The following is a 17,371-nucleotide window of genomic DNA, read 5'->3' as shown; positions in this document are numbered from 1 at the left end:
TGTCTGCCGGCGGCGGGCGGCCCCTCTCCGGGCGGCCCCTCTCCGGGCGGCCCCTCTCCGGGCGGCCCCTCTCCGGGCGGCCCCTCTCCGGGCGGCCCCTCTCCGGGCGGCCCCTCTCCGGGCGGCCCCTCTCCGGGCGGCCCCTCTCCGGGCGGCCCCTCTCCGGGCGGCCCCGGCCCTGCGGCGCGGCCCTGCCTCCCCCCGCCCCGCCCCGCCCCTCGGCGTTGCCGGCAGGCGGCGGCGGGCAAGATGGCGGCGGTGCCGGGGCTGCGCGCCCTGCGGAGGCTCTGCGGCGTCGCGCTCTTCCTCTCCCAGCTCTACGGCCTCTCCGGCCGCGGTGAGTGCCGCCGCGCCGACCGGGCTGCCCGAGGCCGCGGCGAGGGGGGGGGGGGGGCGGGCGGGGGCGCAGGGCCCCCGGGGGAGGCGCGGCGGCGCCTCGCCTTGCCGCTGCGGGCTGTTCTCCCGAGCGAGCTCGGCCCGGCCGGGCCCGGGGCGCGTCCGGCTTCCGAGCGGCCGAGCCGGGGAGGGGGCCGCCACCGCGCCGAGGTGCGGCCGCTTCCCAGGCGGGGAGGGCGGCAAGCCCTGGCGGGGCGGAGGCGGGGCTGGGCCCCGCTCGCCGGCTCGGCCGCGGCCTCAGCCTCGCGCGGAGTCGCCGCGCGTGCCCCGGGATGGGTGCGCGGGGTGCGCAGCACCGCCCGGGCGGGCGGGTGTGACAGACCGGCCCCCCCCCGGGCATGGCCCGCTCGTGCTGTGCCGGCGCTGCCCCGGGGCCCAGCCGCAGACCTCTACGGCGCGGAGCGATGCGCAGCCCCGGCCGTGGGGGCGGCCGGGCCTCCGCTGGCGGCTTCGCTCAGAGCGGGGCTGCCTTGCTCGACTGAACGCTCTCGTTCAGTAGCAAGTACTGAGTAATCCCCGCTTTCGGAGCGCTGGTTCTTAATGCTCCAGAATCAGAAGATAAGGCTGACTTGGAATAAACACGGTTTCCTGTGTAAAAAGAACAATTCTAATGCTCATTTTAATGTTTAATGTAAACATTCTACTATTCATAGGACAAGAAAACAGATTTTTATCATTCTGTTATTCTCATTACACTTTTCCACTTGTAATTCCATAGCAGTGTGCAGAAATCAAACTGTTTCTGAAGTTGAATTTTATTCTAGAAATATTACTTTCTCCATTTTTATTTTCTTGTAGCAGGATCTTTGATGACCACAAAGCATTCACAGCCACAGTCTACATTTGCAAGAAGTCTAACTTCAACGAGTACAAATACTCCTTATTTTAAAGCACCAGGTACAATATTACATTCTTCCTACTGATTTTCTTCTGTGAGCCTTTTTCCTCAGTGTCTTGAGTTTAACAGTAAAGTTCTTGAATTGTCATAGAAACCTGTATGTGCTTTCACAGTGGTAAAAGACATTATAGTATAACGCATTATGAATTACTTTTCAGTGACCTTAACAATTAGTTTGGATTATATAATTAGAAAATGGGTCCATATAGGATCTTACAACTAGAAAATGACCATTTAAACAGCCATTGTGGTTCCTGCCTTTTAATACTCTCTCAGGATGGTGCAAGTTCTTGAAAGATTACAGCACTCTGCGAGAACTTGTTCCTTGTTGAACATAAATACAGTTTTTGTAGCTCACAGGGGTACATCGGGATTTGGGCTGAAACACTGTTCTTGCTAGTAACATAAGAGGTGATTCTGAACACAATCAAACAGCAAATGCCTGAGCTAGCTGTAAACTTAATGAGAACTGAACTAAAAGTAGGTTATGTGTGAGCCTGCTTCTATACCTAAACTGATTACTTCCGCTGAGAACTGCTGGCTGAGGCGGGGCTAATCCATGCTAAGCTCTGTTCTGGTGTTGTACTGAATTGTGTGGCTGTGCTGTCCTGTCCTGTACAGAACTCACCGTGCGACCCTTGCAGGGTACCCTGCCGTGTTGTGCCTCTCACCTGGGGATCACAGTGGTTCCCACAACACAAACCTGTGGCACTGTTCAGCGCGTAGTAAGGAAAGCCCTTTATACAGTATCGTGTGTGTAGGTGTATATATATGTATAAAAGAAAACATATGTATATATAGACTTTAGATTATTATAGCTTTTTCATTTGCTTTCTTAATTTTATTCACGTATTTCACCTTTCAGAAAGTACAGAAATTCCATCTTATGTGACTAAATGTCCTAGCAACGGGCTTTGCAGTAGATTGCCACCAGACTGTATGACATGTAACACAAACTATTCCTGTATATATGGGAAGCCGGCCACTTTTGATTGCAAAGTCAAGCCACATGTTCATTGTGTTGTAAGTAACCTGTTACTTTTAAGTGCAAATTTAAGTCATTTAATTAAACTGTGGCATTTTTATATTTTATGACAAAAATTGATTGCCAGGTTCTTACATAGGCAGGTTTGCAGATCTGTGATACATTTAATCATTCAACTGTAGGCTGTTGGTGAAGAGGCAGACCAACCCTTATCTGTTTTGTCCTCCTTGCATTGGATCTTTTACTTATACAGCCATGCAGTTGAGTTAAATCAATTTGTTGACCAATCAAAACTGAACTGTTTTGAGAGTGGGAAGGTTTAGTATCTGTCAGAGGTACAAACTGATCTTACAGGTGAGACTGAACAAGTGTCCTCTGTTTGTCAGTAGCCTTGGACTGGGGGAAGCAGTAACATTAAACTGCCCTTTAATAACTTTGTCAGTTTCCTAATGTTTATTTTTTCAGTTTTACTTGTCTACATGGAGGTAGCAAAGAGAGTGCTTGTTATTTTGCCCCAAATGTCTACCCAGGAAATGTAATTTGATACTGCACACTGTGAATTCTGTTATTACTAGTGAAGTAATAATGCTGTCCTTTTATAGGACCAGAACAACCACGAGCAGGAGAACTTTACAATTAACATGACGTGCCAGTTTTGCTGGCAGCTTGCAACAACTGATTATGTATGTACTAATTCTACAAACTGCATGACAGTTTCTTGTCCACGACAACGATACAATGCCACTTGTACAGTACGGGATCATATCCATTGCCTAGGTAAGGCAGGCTAAAACAGATTCTGTAAAGAAGCTTTTTTCCTAAAGAATTTCTTAACATTTTTTGTAATGGCTCAATATATGTCTGTTGCAGGAACAGCCTGCTCCTTGATTAATCTATTGAATTTTTTTATGGTTACATTTTCATTTTAAGCATAATAGTGATACCTAACTGTAAACGTTGAGTTTTAATACTGTTGTGTACCTTCACATGAGAGAAAATAGTTCTGGTTAATTTTGGTCAGCCTCTCTGAATTAAACTGATTTGGACATCACTAACAAAATCAGTATCAAACATCTCAGTAGGATAATTTTAAAAATTCATGCTAGTATCACTCATTTAGTTTAATTTTCACTCTTGTTCAGTGACCTTGCATGTTTTCTTATGTGGGATGAAGACTGATGGAACAGAGGACTGTAGAGTACATATGAGCTGTTGTGTTTCGTATTACTTTGTAATACTTCAGTATTTGTTTCGTTTAGTGTCAACTCTTTTAGGCTCTTGTTAAAGAAATAACAGTATCTTCTTGCTTATTTTCCTCCCATGGTGTAGTCATTGTTACATTAAGGTTTTAATGTTTTCTAATGTTTAGGTAATCGTGTCTTTCCTAAGATGCTCTATTGCAACTGGACTGGAGGTTATAAGTGGTCTACTGCCTTGGCACTAAGGTACACAAGAACTATTAGATAACATCAAGCTAAAATAGATAATATTATTAGAAATGGATTGTCTGTAAAATCTTCTGTCTGTGTGGGTTTTCTGCTTGGTATTTTTGAGTGGTGTACTGAATAACCAATATTTCATATAGTCTGCCTTAGAATTTGGAGGCCATAGGATGCCTGAAGATTGCATATGCAATATTGCTGTTTTCGGTAAATAGAGCTTGAGAGAAATTTCTGCATGGAATGTACATTCTTCAGAGTAAATGCCAATGATTCTTAGGCTTCACAGAGTGATCAATTTTCTGAGAGGACATGTTGGCTTTTACTCTGTACAGTGTCGAATGAGGTACAAATGCTCAAAAAAATCTGCAGATTTATGTTTTTTTTTTTCTCCCAGTTTTTTATATGTTTTAAACAAATAAGGCTGAAAATTGTCCAAATTACTTCTTGGCATCTGAAATAGATGCAGCCATTTCTGAATTTGATAGATGTGACTGTGCTGGCTATAGTTGGTGTACATTTGTTATGGCTTCCTTCCCAGCTGTAATAGCTAGAAATGCCTTAAGACGAAGTTTCTTGTGTTTTAAATTATTAGGGAAGAGGCCAGTGTAGCGGTATTGAAAGAAACTATTTAAATTATTTTTGGAACATTAAGCCATGAGAGCACCACAGTAGTGATTTGAAAGTAACTGAAGTTCTTTTGGTGGTAAGACCTTTTTCATTGTATTTGCGTATTTCGAAGGTGGTTAACATGATCAATTGGGTAGTGAGACTCTCTGCTCCTGGAGCCAAAGATACAATAAGACTGTGATTAAGAAAATGATTTAATACACTTTCTATTCTAGCAAGAACTGTTCTCTCTGCCACCAGCTGGAGAAACTTACTGTTGCCCGACTGCTGCGTGGTGCTGAATTTAACGATTGGGTCTGTTTTTCTAGCTGGTTTGTTGGGGTCTTTTTAGCTTCTGCTAGCTTAGAAACATCGAGACACATTTATGAATTTGAGAGCTTTGGTTTTTATTGCTTGTTCTGAATGAAAAACTGTCAGGTAAATTTCTGGATAGTGTTAGTTAGCTAAGAAATAGTGCTATTTCATCAAAATCTTTCGCATTTAGTAACATTTGCACAAAAAAATGTATAGTTTCTTGAATGATGTAGAGCAAAACTATCGTCGACTTGTAGGTGTCTCAGAAAGAAGTGTGTATGGATACCTGAACTGAGTTCCTGTAAAAATAATAATAATGAATCATGTTTTTATTCTTATAGCATCACCCTTGGTGGATTTGGTGCCGATCGTTTCTATTTGGGCCAGTGGCGGGAAGGTCTGGGAAAACTCTTCAGCTTTGGTGGACTTGGAATATGGACACTAATTGATGTGCTACTAATAGGTGTTGGCTATGTGGGGCCTGCAGATGGTTCTCTTTATATTTAAATGTGGGTGTAACGTGTTTCAGGGAAGAGTGATTGCTTGGAAGGGGCTCTAAATAAAAGAATGTAGAGATTTGGGCCTTTCAGGTAGAATGAAGAACCACTGTTCTTTCTGTGTGCATACATGTTAATGTACAGTATCTGTACTTAGTTTGCCTTTAACTAAGGTAAAATAAAAGAGTGGATCACTGCGTAAGTTGAAATGCATTTCCTTTCTTCTATGGACATGCTCTTTTTCTATGAAAAAATTTGAACAGCTAACCAAATTCTGCACTGTGCTTGAACCTGGATGATCTGTTGAGCACCAAGAGAGATGCAAACTGACTTGAATATTGAGTTGTTTACTTCATATTTGTATGCTTGAATTTAACTTTATAGCTAACTTCCCTAAATATGTTGTAAGGTTTCTTTTTTAATTTTTTGGGAGGATAATTTATTTGCCCGCATTACTCTAGCAGTATGTAGATCACCGTGTTTTATGACGTTAATTACATTTATCTCTGTTTTGGGATCTAGCAAGAGTTAACATTTGCTTAATGACTTGTTGACCTAAAATTGTGGGGTTTTTAGAACTAGATTGCAGTAACACTAAAAGCTAAATATGAAATAATTGAAACAGATTTTAGGATTGTTCCAGAATATCTTTATTTTGGTTGGTTTTGATCTGTGTATCAGTCAGAGGTACAATGTGTATTCCTGCACTTATCAAGCTTGCGAGGTTCATTTACGAAAAGGGTTGGGGGTATAATCGATGCGTTTATCCACTTAAGATGCTGTAACAAGATAATGTAGCAAACTAGTGCCACTGCAGAGGAATAATTTAGTTTAGATCACGGCAGTAGGGGAGGGTGGCTGCCTGCCTCCCGGCCGGCACCCGCTGGCCGTGCCCTTCCCCTTACACTGGGCTTGAACTGTCGCTTGTGTAGTGCTAAGGTGCAGCAGCTCTAGAAATCGTTATCACTTGAATAAACTTGCAGCTCTGGTGGAACTCAATCCTGCGAGTGGTTTCTGCGGCCTCGGCCCGGGCCGTGCTGCACCTGTGCCTGCCCGCGCGGGGCGGGGCGGGGCGGCGGGGGCGGGGCCTGCGCCGTGACCTCGGCCGCCGCCCGCCCTCCGCCGGCACAGGCGCCGTCATGGCGGCGGAGCGGGACCGCGAGCGGGACCTGCGCTTCTACCGGCGGCTGCCCAAAGTGGTGAGCGGCGGCGGAGGCGCGGCCGGGCGGCGGCGCGGCGCTGAAGCAGCCGAGGGCGGCCGGGGCGCCGCCAGTCCCGCAGGCGGCGGCGGGCGCGGGGCGCCGGGGGGGCTGAGGGGCGGGCGCGGGGGGCTGAGGCGGGCGGCGGCGGCCCAGCCGCTCTGCTGAGGCCCTTGATCCCACGGGGGAACGCGGGAGGTGTTGGCCTGTGCAGCTGGCTTGCAGTTCTTAGTGTCTAATCTTCTTCCAATTAAATCAGTTGAGCGTGATCTTTATTTTCTTCCTTGGCCCTGCTTCCCCCCGGCTAGCCCAAGCAGTCTGTCTCAGATAACGCTTATTTTTCCCACGTCCCGAAGGGTGTGCCTTCCTTGTAGCGGATCTGGGCTATCGCTGGGGACGTGTTACTGCGTTTTTATCGGGGTTCCCGTTCTGGCCGCGAAGCAGCGAGCGGCACGTACTCCCGCGGAGTGCTCACCCAGGGGATGCGCAGCGGCACAGCCCAAACCACGTCACGTTACACCACCCGTGTGTTCTCGTGCTCCTTTTCAATAAGATGTTTTTCAGCGTTTATGTCGAATGTCTGACTGAATTCTATGAGGTATTTCACTTGTAAGACTATGAAAAAATTTATTTAGTGCCAGTAGCGTGTCTGGCTTGGTTTCCAGCAGCAGCCATAGCTTCTGGCGTTCAGTTGGAGTTGTGCACCCTTACAGTTTAAGATAATCTGACTCCTTTTCCTCTGCCTGTGAATTTAATACTTTAAAATAGGAGTCTGAAATAGAATACTTCACAAAATAAACTAATTAAATCTTGAAGGAGTTACAGTTTCAACATGGTTTCCAGTCAAAACCTTGAAGAAATATTTCTTCAGTTTTTCTTCTCCCAGTGAGAAGGGATGTGTTCCCCGGGGGCGAGAGGGCAAGTAACAAAGCAGATGGTTTGCGGATACATTGTGAATGAGTTGGGAGAGCACTAGGGACCTGTTCCGTATGTCAGGAGCCAATAGATCATAAGAAGGAGCAAAGGTGAAGTGAGGAATGGAGCTGAAGATCATGGATTTGGACCCCAAAGGCAGGTTGTCCAGAGAAAGCCAGGCAGAAAGCAGTCTTGGACAAAGGAGGGCAGTGATCCCAGTTGCCATTAATGGGAAGAAGGTTGTGTCTTACTGGATTTCTGTTTCGAGTTAAAACTACAAGGTATGAAAAAAGGAAATGTGAGTGGATATACAGGTGTCGCTGTTTTCAAACAATGTACACATACATTTATCTTGCAGTGGATGCAGAAGGAGTTCTCGAATCCTTATTATACTTTTCTTAATACTGAGGCAGCTGTTTGCTTCCTCCTCACCTCGAAGTGCAGCGCTCCAGCAATCAACTGGAGAGCTCCTTCCCTGGCCTCTGTGCTCCCACTGAGATCAGCGCTAACAGCAGCCCAAGGGGGAAGAAACAAATAGGACAGGCTCAGGTGCACTGGTGCATGCAAAATCATGAGGAAACAACTATTAGCCAAACACAGAAATAACTTGTTTTATTTTCAAATTCAGAGTGAAACAGTAATGTAGGATACAAGAACAGTAATACAAACAAGATGTAGAAGCCATCCTTTTCACCGCACACAAATCCATAGGATTTTTTTTCTCTAGGAGCTTCACGCTCATTTGAATGGCTGTATCAGTTCTGCCACTATGAAGAAACTTATGGCCCAGAAGCCGTACCTTCAGATCCAGAATGGGATGACTGTGATTGACAAAGGAAAAAAAAGAACCTTAGATGAGTAAGTATATGTGTGTGTGTGTGAACATTTACCGAGTGTCTCTTAATTATGTTAAAACCAAAAATGTATGGCCTTATACACTGCAGAAAATACTCAAGTTTTAGTTACAATACATTCTGCTACATTTTTTGATGCTTGTATCTATAGAATAACTTCTTAGATGTTTGCAAACTAAATGGAAATCTTGTATCAATTCCCTTTTTAAAGGATTGAAAACTTTCACGTAGCATATGCTCTTCAGAGAAAATTGACTTGTATAGTTTCCTTTTTTGGAACAAAAGTTTTCCTTTGTGCCTCATAAAGCTTTGTGGTGGTAATAATTTCTGTTGCAAATGTATTGTTAGCATCTAAAATCAGAAATCATCATTCAGATGGTCTTTGTGTTTTAAGCTACAAGCTGGTTATTGAACATAGTACATGTTTTCAAAATGTAGATTTTTTATTTTTTTTTTAATACTCATTTTACCATTCGTCGTTTGCCCGATTTTTAACCTTTTTATTTTAGATGTTTTCAGATGTTTCAGATCATCTATCAGATCACCACTAGGACTGAAGATATTTTACTGGTAAGTCAATTAAAAGTTTGCTTAAAACAAGCAAGCAGTGCACACAGTCAGAGTTAGTTGGACTAACACCATTGGGTTCCCAGTAACAGTATCAACAATGGTCTCTTCAATTGCAGGTCAGAATTATTATTGTAAAACACATCAATTTAGAAACACGGAATTGTACATAACTTTCAGTTTTTGTGAAAGAAGTGAGCTTCCAATACGGTGGTCATTACCACCACTTGGATGCTTGGACTGATAAACAGACTTCACATTTTTCAGACATTATTGTTGCAAAAGCTTTGATTTACTGCAGTCTGCTGCTTCTTTGGGGCATTACGTAGCAAAACTACAGAAATAGAATTGCCCTTTGTTCACTGTAGGTTACAAAACTGTCAAGGAGATTTGTTGTGTGATCAAAATAGGAAGTAGAAAGTGGTGTAGTGTCCTCCTCTTTCCTCCTGTAAAGGGCTTTTAGGCAGCCTGTTAAACTTACAGAAAGGTACAGTAGCTGTGAAAGGGGTTATGACTGCACCAGTTGAAGGGTATTCTTTGTTCAGACAAGGAAATTCTCTTTTGCCTGAACTCTCTTTAGTACCACTGAGGGAGCTGAAGGTACCCTCTGTGGGGTAGTATTCCCAGAGATGGAGAGCACCAAAAACACGTAGGGCCTGAGAATTTTGCAAGTGTTTCACACCAAAAAGTAATTGGGTCTTTTAGTTGTAAAGAAAAATATATCCAATTATAAGCATTACTTTCATGATGATGAATATGCTGTTTCTTAATCAGATAACTAAAGATGTTATTAAAGAATTTGCTGCTGATGGTGTCAAGTATCTGGAACTGAGGAGCACTCCTAGAGAAGAAAAGTCTACAGGTACAGTCTGTTCTGGGTTTTAATTTGTAAGTCTGATGTATTATCAAACTTAGCTAAGACTATGTTAATAACAAGTAAAGTCAGATTTAGTAGGTTAAATAAAACTATACTTTAAATATAAAAGCAAAGATTTAATGATGCAAAAGCACGTCACTTTGCTATTAGACTTTTGAGCACAAAAATGTGTCAGTTATAACTCTGCTACCCAAGAATTTGGGTTATTTGCTTTAGTTTGACATCTGAGTCTGCTAATATTTTTAATAGCTGATATATTTTATATTTGTTACTACTTTTTTTATTTTCTTTTAGATGTGGTTTAATAGAAACACATGAGAGAAGTCCTGTTGCTACTCTCTGGTTCACACTGTTATTTTCTTTCTTCTAGATGCTTAGGAGGAGGCTTAATTCAAATGTATGCTTCAAAGCAAAGCTATGTTTATAAACAGAATTAGAACTATATAGATTAGAAGACTGTGGACTAAAATCAAAGGTGTAAAGTGAAACTTATGAGGCTAGAGAGCTGACTCTGCAACATAATACATTAATTCAAATATGTTTATTCCAAATGTATGCATGTGTTTGTAGGTATGACCAAAAGGATGTATGTTGAAACTGTACTTGAGGGTATAAAGCAGTGTAAAGAAGAAGGCTTGGATATAGATGTAAGGTAAATAAAGTACATGGAGTTCCTCTGTTTCAAGGTTTTGTGTAGTCTTGTGCTCAGTCATTTCCAGAGGGGTTTACAAGCCATCCATGTAGGAGACAAAATGATGTTTAAACTAGATTACATGGAATGGAAACAGGTAATTCATATGGAAACCTGGATTTTTATCTTCCTTTTTACTGACAGAGAATAAAACTGGGTAAAGCTTTTCAGCTCTAAGACTGTCCATTCTCTGCAGCATTTTCAGGAAAAGCAGTGCTTTTGGCTGCAATTGCGTTCAAGACTCGTTTTTCATAGCCTAGATTCATTGTGAAGATTTTGCTTGATTAGCTGTAGAAGCAACAGGAGGTTGTTCAACAGCTGTAGAAGGAGAGGTAGTCCCACCAGGCAGAAAAGTTTCAGGTGTCAGTGGTTGCCTGGAGGCACTCAATTTGCCTGTCTTTTATACTCTCAGTAGTAACCCTTGTGAGATTTTGTGGAAGCTGAAGAATTCTCATTCTTCGTGTGTGCACCTCAGACAGGTTGCTTGCCTGATAGTGCAGGCAGCAAATGAGCAGCGTGTTGTTCCCTGTCTGCCCCCTCGCTGGGGCTACTGCATTTCACAGGCCAACCACCTATTCATCTCATTTGTGTCCCTCTGCACTTTGGTACCTTCCTTCCTTGAACAGTTGCCTATACAAATACTCTTTATACTCAGCTGTGAAGGATATGAAGTGCCATTTTTGTTGGTATCAGATTTACTGGTCTCCTGGTATTACAGCTTGTATTTAACTTAATACGTACATTTCCATCCTAGATTGTTAATAGCAATAAACAGAAGAAGTGGCCCAGCAGTTGCTAAGCAGACTGTTAAACTTGCTGAAGAGTTCCTTCTTTCCACTGATGGGGTTGTAGTAGGACTTGACCTCAGTGGTGATCCCACCGTAAGTTTTTGTTTTATTTTGGTCTGTTCTTGAAGATAAACGTATAATGTTGGGTAACAGCAAGCAGTTCTAATCATACTTTGTTCTTACAAGTTTTTGCTTGATGTTTGTGGCCTAGTTTGAATGGATTGCTAATAATCCGTTAATCCCTATTGCTGTAAAAGACAGATACTCTTAACAAAGAATCAACAGATTAATACATGACACTGAAAAAAGAGCTGCTAAAAAGTAGTGTTTATTTGGGAGGTGTCTGTTACTGAATTGTCCCAGTCACATTGACTGGGTTGAGGCATGTTAAATAATACTGCAAGTTGATGCTAGTTTAAATATTGTTTAGATGCACCAAATTAAGAAAGCAAAAATGTTTGAGGATAGCTGTCAAGTTGAAACCAAATAGCTCTAGGTGATAGTTGTAGAAAGGATATCAAAATTGAGCCAATTGGCTTGTCTGTGTTGGGCACTGTCTGCACTACTGACCTTTGACCAATTTGTCTAAACTGTGCCCATACTGCAGAACGTTATGTGACTTGCTGCATTTAAAACTGAATGGGAAATGAAAAATAATTCAGTGTAACTGTATTTGAATTAAGTATTTTGATATTGCTCGACTTCTTAGTTATTATTATAAGAGGAGTTCTGTAAAACAAGCTGTAGAATGGTGATGTGTTTCTGTCTTCAAGGCAGGACATGGTCAAGATTTTTTGGAACCGCTCTCAGAAGCAAAGAAAGCAGGTCTGAAGCTGGCATTGCACCTTTCAGAGGTTAAAGTTTTCTTTATTTTGGTCCTTCTCTGTAGTTCCCATTTTATAAAAATTGTGATGAAACTAATTAACTTCTGTGTGTCTTGAACTTCAGGCTGAAGTAGTAAGGGTTTGGGGCATTTTGATGAGAGAAGAGAACAAGGAGATATCTTCAACAATCTGTTTTGAATCAGAACTGTTCAAATATTTCTTACTGTACTGTATCTATCGGGGGGGGTTAGGTGTGAAATTGAAAATTAGTAATATTCTAAGAGATCCGCTGTTTTCTTCCTGGTATTTTGTCAGAGGTCATGTATAGTAAAATTGGCACATTTTCACGAGGAGTTCTGTTATATCAGTAGAAAGGGCTGGGCTGCTCCATGCAGTCTGTTGAAGTGGCTGATGTTTACTTGTGACAAGGCTGATAAATACTGAAAGTATTTTTATTTCTTTGGGAAATTAAGCATCATAAGTGATGTCACAGGCCTATTTATACTTGGGTTTTATTTCATTAAAGGAGGCTTTTGCAGGATACTCTTGCATGCTTCTCTGAAAATTTATTTCTTAATGTCTCAGTGGACTTTTGCCTTTGTTTTATTTTTCCGTTTCTTTGGTTTTGGCCTCTTGCAGTTTAAGTTCTTCATGCACCTTTTTTTTTAATCCCTGGGTAAAACAGACATTGAAGGCCTTCCTGGCAGGGTAGTTTTGAAACTGAAGCATACAGAGCTGATTTGAGGCCTCCAACTGGAAGTACTTTGGAACTGCAAATAGCAAACAAGCATCGGTTTTTATGTACTAGTTAAGGATTATGGCTTCTTTGGTTTGTAATTTCAAGTTGAGTCACTTTTAGGGACTACTTCTTTCTTTACAGGGTACGAATGCAGGTATTTAGTCTCACTAACACTTTCTTTTGGATAAGATAGGCTGTGAAACTAGAACTTGAAGTCCGTTGTGATTATTTCATGTACTGTTTTATGCTGCCTTGATAGAATGTAAAATATATCCTCTCTAGATTCCAAATCAAGAAGAGGAGACCAAAATTCTGCTGGGCCTGCCTCCTGACAGAATTGGACATGGAACATTTCTCAACTCTGCAACAGCAGGTTCAGAAGAGTTAGTGCCACTTGTTCGACAGAATCATATACCTATTGGTATGAAAAATGTTGAAAAAATTACTTGGTGATCTTTAGATTTCAGAATATCATACATACTGCTGATCCTAGGAACTCTGGTTTGTCTTTGACCAGAGGTGACTTGGAAAATCATGGCAGGGGAAGAATTGCCTGTAACGGTACACTGGTAACGCTTTTGTCCGTTTTGACATATTTATGGCAGCAGACTACAACTGATGTCTTGGATGAAAACAAAACTAGATCAAACAAAACTTAACTTTTAGTTACTGTACAAGGCTGTGTGGTGTTTCTGTATCTGCTCTGCAAGCTCCCTAAATTTTATACCCAGCCAGTAGCTGAGGAGAAATTGATTACTAAACTTTCCTTAGAAGATACTACCAGATATTTGACGCATAGAAAATCAAGGAAACAACACTAGCCAATTTTAATTTTCATTCAGGAACAGAAATAAGTCAATGCGTCAAAAACATGTCTTGATACATAGCCTTATTTCTTCTTTATTTTCCCTTAGAACTTTGCATGACATCAAACATCAAAACTCAGACAGTGCCTTCCTGTGACAAACACCATTTTGGATACTGGTACAACATGGGCCACCCTGCAGTGCTTTGTGTGAGTTTTTTGATTTTAACCATGTATTTAGGCAAAGAGCCAAACTAGTGTGAAATGGGAGAAGTATATCTCCTTCTATGGATCAGAGCTGACTTACAGTTTCTGACCTTGCGGCAAATCATCTGCTTATAGGAAATCCGTGCTGGTTTTGGCCGGGATAAGAGTTCATTTTCTTCATAATGTTCTATTTGAGAAATGCTTGCAATACAAATGGGAATTTTTACTATTTCCCTTGGGTTTATTGTAAAGCAAGCCCTTTTCTTCTGTAGAGACAATCAGCTATACATGCAATGATCTTAACTGTTTGCATACTGACAGATTTTTTTGTAAACATACTGGTCCAATGTTTGCATGTAAGCTCGTGCTTACCTGGGGATTTATGGTGCTGGATGAGAGTTCTTGAGTTCTCTTGATAGCTAATTAAGGTCCTGAAATGTTGAAGTGCCAAGTACTTTTGCTGGCATTGGCAAGATTTTACTATCATTCTGTTAAACCCCTATAATTTGTAGCCCTGTCTGAGGGTTTGTATATCTAAGAGCATTGTGCTTGTTACTCAACTAAGCCTCAAGCCTTTATTGTGTAAATTACTGAGTTTGAACTCTGTTGTATTAGGTGAAAAATAACTCATGGCTAGAGATTACTTCTGAGATTTTTCAATTGTGACAAGTCTATAACCAATGAAGTCACGTAAGAAAGCAGCTTACCCATAAAGGCCTATAAAACCAGATACTGCAGTGTCTTAAGTTCAGGAGGATATAGTTAGTGTTCTTCTCCGTGGGGACATGTGGGCTCTGAGTTGCAGATGGATAATCTCATTAACCCTGCAATAATCCTGACTTGCTCCCCTTAGATGAGTAAACTTTAGGTGGCTTTCAAACATACTTTTTTGATGCCAGCCTAGTATCAAGAGATGCTGTCAGTATCAAGAGATTGTTCTAGTTGACACGAAGTGCGGAGGGTGAGAGAGTTTCTTCCCCAAAGGTGTAGGAATACAGAGTATGCTCTAGTTCCCAGAGCTGAGCAAAGGGAGAAGAGGAATAAGGAGACCTGCACATACCGACATAACTTGAATGTATGCATCATTTGATAGCCGTCTTTCTAGAAATTTTAATTGGAAATCCTAGTTCCTTGATAAATTGTGACATCACTTTTTCTTATATGTTTGAATAACTAATTTTGAGTGAAAATAGGGCAAATAAAGTATGAAATAATTACGAACAGATGAAAGAACCAGGGAATAAAATGTGAAACAGCAAGATAAAACTGGTTTGTAACGTGTAGAAAAAACTTTTTGATGTAGACGAATTAATTTAAACTTTTTTCTTTTTTTTTTTTTTTCCAATTTAACTCCAGACTGATGATAAAGGCGTCTTTGCAACAGATCTGTCGCAAGAATATGAGCTGGTTGCAAAAACATTTAATCTGACTCGATCACAGATGTGGGATCTTTCTTATGAATCGATCAACTATATCTTTGCTTCAAGTGTAGTAAAATCAAATCTGAGGGAACAGTGGTGTAAACTGAAGCCAACTCTGTTTGATTAATCACACTTGTTCTAAACAGCTTGGCTGTATTAGCTTTGTTAATAAGCATTTTTTACCAAAGTCTCTGGCTTTTTTCCGACTTTAGGTTTATAAACCCAGCCCATAAACTGTGCCGTTGCAAAACGAAGATGAGAGGAATGAGCCCCACTAATAAAGGACACAACTAAATGTTCTTTTGTCATTGAGAAAGGTGCTCAACCAGTGACTAAAATTCCAAATGTGCCATCATGTGGTTTCTCGCCAGCTGATAGGACATTTGAAAAAAATATTTAGTTGAAAAATGTCATCACACTGCAAACATTTGAGAATTGGAACAAAATAAAGGCACAGCTGTTAGGGGTTGAAATGCCTCTGTTAGCACCATTACACCAAGCAGTTTGTATGGTGTGTGTATATTTGGGCTTTGTAGTTTTTAAACAGAAGTTTTGAGCGATTGATTGAAGGCAAACTCAGGGAGAATTAAATATTTGTCCCAAAGGAATTAAAGATTGCATCTGTTTTTATCGGCGCCTGCCTATGACAGAAGCCTGCTGTGGATTGTGTAGCGTGTGTGGCGGTGCCTGTCCATGCTCTCGGCACTGCTGCTGTTTTAGACAAAGTTAAGAATCTTGAATGCCAGCACAAACTCTGCGCTACTTCGGGGAAATGGTCTAATTCTTAAAATGCTTTCTAGAATGTTTGTTTTTTGTAAAAAAAAGCAATAAAAATAGCTTCAACCTCTGTGTTTTTGAAATTGCTACTTCAAGGGGGGGCGGGGGGGGGGTGAGCAGCATGTCTCCCCCGCTGCGGGCTGGGGGCCCTCCCTGCGCTCCCACAGCCCCCGGGGGTCTCTGTGCCTCTGGCCTCTTGCTATGGATGTCGGTACCTCAGTGTCAACATGGGCCTGCAACGCGCTCTGCTGCTAGATACTGCTGCCGAGGGCAGGAAGCACCCAGAGAGGTGTTTTGCACCTAGAATGTTTTTACATTGATTAATTAAACAAACAAACGTTCTGAGCTCATCAAGGAATGCTGAACATCAGCACAACGACACAAAAGCTGTTCATGACTTCTATTTTGGTCTTTTTGAATAAAATCAGCAGCAAAGAGTTGTTCTGGTCCCAAAATGGCAGTAAGAAATGAAAGAGGGGGGGGAGAAAAAGGAAGGGGGAAGGGTAGCAAAGTTGGTATGTCTGTGTGGCTACCCAAGGTTTCCACAGAACATTTTCCAAGCAGAAAAGATCCCTCTTAGAGATGGGAGGAAAGTTATGTGAAACAAAACTGATTTTATATAGTCTTAATCTGAACTCAGAATAAGACCTCATGATGGCTTTTTATTTATAAGCAGTATTTTAAATTACTTTCCAAATAGTTTCACTGATCCCATTCTCTTCTGTTGTTTGGTCAAGTTGCATTATCACTTGCTGTTTGATCAAGTTTGTATTTTCTTTCTACAAAAATAATTACTGTGGAAAATGTGTTCTATTTCCTTTCTTATTGAAAACCTCTCTAGAGAGCAGTTTTCTTGTATGTTATCGTCATGTATATCTTAGTCTCAGGAGAAGTGGGCCTACACTCAGGTGTGATGGCATTCTCTTGTAAAATAAGTTTTATAATATTTTTACAGGTTACAGCCTTCTAGTCAGTTTGATTTTTATTATTGTTGAATGTGATGGGTAGATGTGTTCATGCAAAGAGGACAGCCCTGGTAAATGCTATTTTCAACTTCCTTTTTTTTTTTTTTTCCCTGCAAGCATACAGTGTCTTAAGAGATTTTCAACATTATGCACTGTAACATACAGTTCTCAATATTTCCACTTAATTGACTTCTGTGTGTCTTCAAATTACTGCCTTGCATCAGCTGTAGTACTGCCCCCCTGTACTTGATGACACGTGGCTGCTGCATAGTTTTGTAATTAAGAAAACCCATTTCCCTGGTTATTGGTGAAGCGTGCTACTGTTATAAGGAGTCTAGAGTTAGAGCATCACTCTTCTGAAGACTGTGTAGTTACCCTGTCACTTAAGATACTTGCAGATGTGCTGCCGATTCAAAAAAACCCACCGCTTCATGTTTCACAGTCTTAACAGTGTCTCAGCTGGTAATGGAAGTCAGGAGGTGATTTGGAGGACTCCATTTGTGTGAAGAACCAGGCATATATTTGGGTGGCTACAGAATGATACACAAACTGGGGGATTTCTGCACGTTGTTTTCTAACTGCGTGTTACTGCACTTATTTACA

At 41.7% G+C, this 17,371-nt stretch overlaps 2 protein-coding genes across 4 annotated transcripts; both read left to right on the top strand.

Moving 5' to 3' along the window:
• The first annotated feature begins 225 nt into the window (after positions 1-225).
• On the top strand, positions 226-6,138 carry TM2D3 (TM2 domain containing 3). 3 transcript variants are annotated; one of them, XM_074917557.1, is made up of 6 exons: positions 226-337; positions 1,195-1,293; positions 2,160-2,317; positions 2,882-3,056; positions 3,649-3,724; positions 4,984-6,138. In XM_074917557.1, the coding sequence occupies exons 1-6, from the start codon at positions 250-252 to the stop codon at positions 5,147-5,149; spliced, it is 762 nt and encodes a 253-aa protein (XP_074773658.1). In that variant the 5' UTR covers positions 226-249; the 3' UTR covers positions 5,150-6,138. The 3 variants fall into 3 exon arrangements, with proteins under 3 accessions (XP_074773658.1, XP_074773659.1, XP_074773661.1); XM_074917558.1 differs by having other exon boundaries at positions 237-337; positions 1,198-1,293; XM_074917560.1 differs by lacking the exon at positions 1,195-1,293 and having other exon boundaries at positions 250-337.
• Positions 6,139-6,238: 100 nt separating this feature from the next.
• On the top strand, positions 6,239-15,877 carry MAPDA (N6-Methyl-AMP deaminase). Its single transcript, XM_074917707.1, has 10 exons — positions 6,239-6,338; positions 7,981-8,111; positions 8,617-8,677; positions 9,449-9,536; positions 10,122-10,203; positions 10,997-11,123; positions 11,804-11,884; positions 12,876-13,014; positions 13,508-13,608; positions 14,962-15,877. Exons 1-10 carry the CDS (start codon positions 6,279-6,281, stop codon positions 15,151-15,153), a joined length of 1,062 nt encoding a protein of 353 aa, XP_074773808.1. The 5' UTR covers positions 6,239-6,278; the 3' UTR covers positions 15,154-15,877.
• Positions 15,878-17,371: the final 1,494 nt, after the last annotated feature.

The sequence above is a fragment of the Athene noctua genome, chromosome 13 (genome assembly GCF_965140245.1).
Source record: "Athene noctua chromosome 13, bAthNoc1.hap1.1, whole genome shotgun sequence".
Classification (NCBI taxonomy): Eukaryota; Metazoa; Chordata; class Aves; order Strigiformes; family Strigidae; genus Athene; species Athene noctua.
The sequence above is the reverse complement of the archived record's forward strand: the minus strand, read 5'-3'. Positions and strand labels throughout refer to the sequence as shown.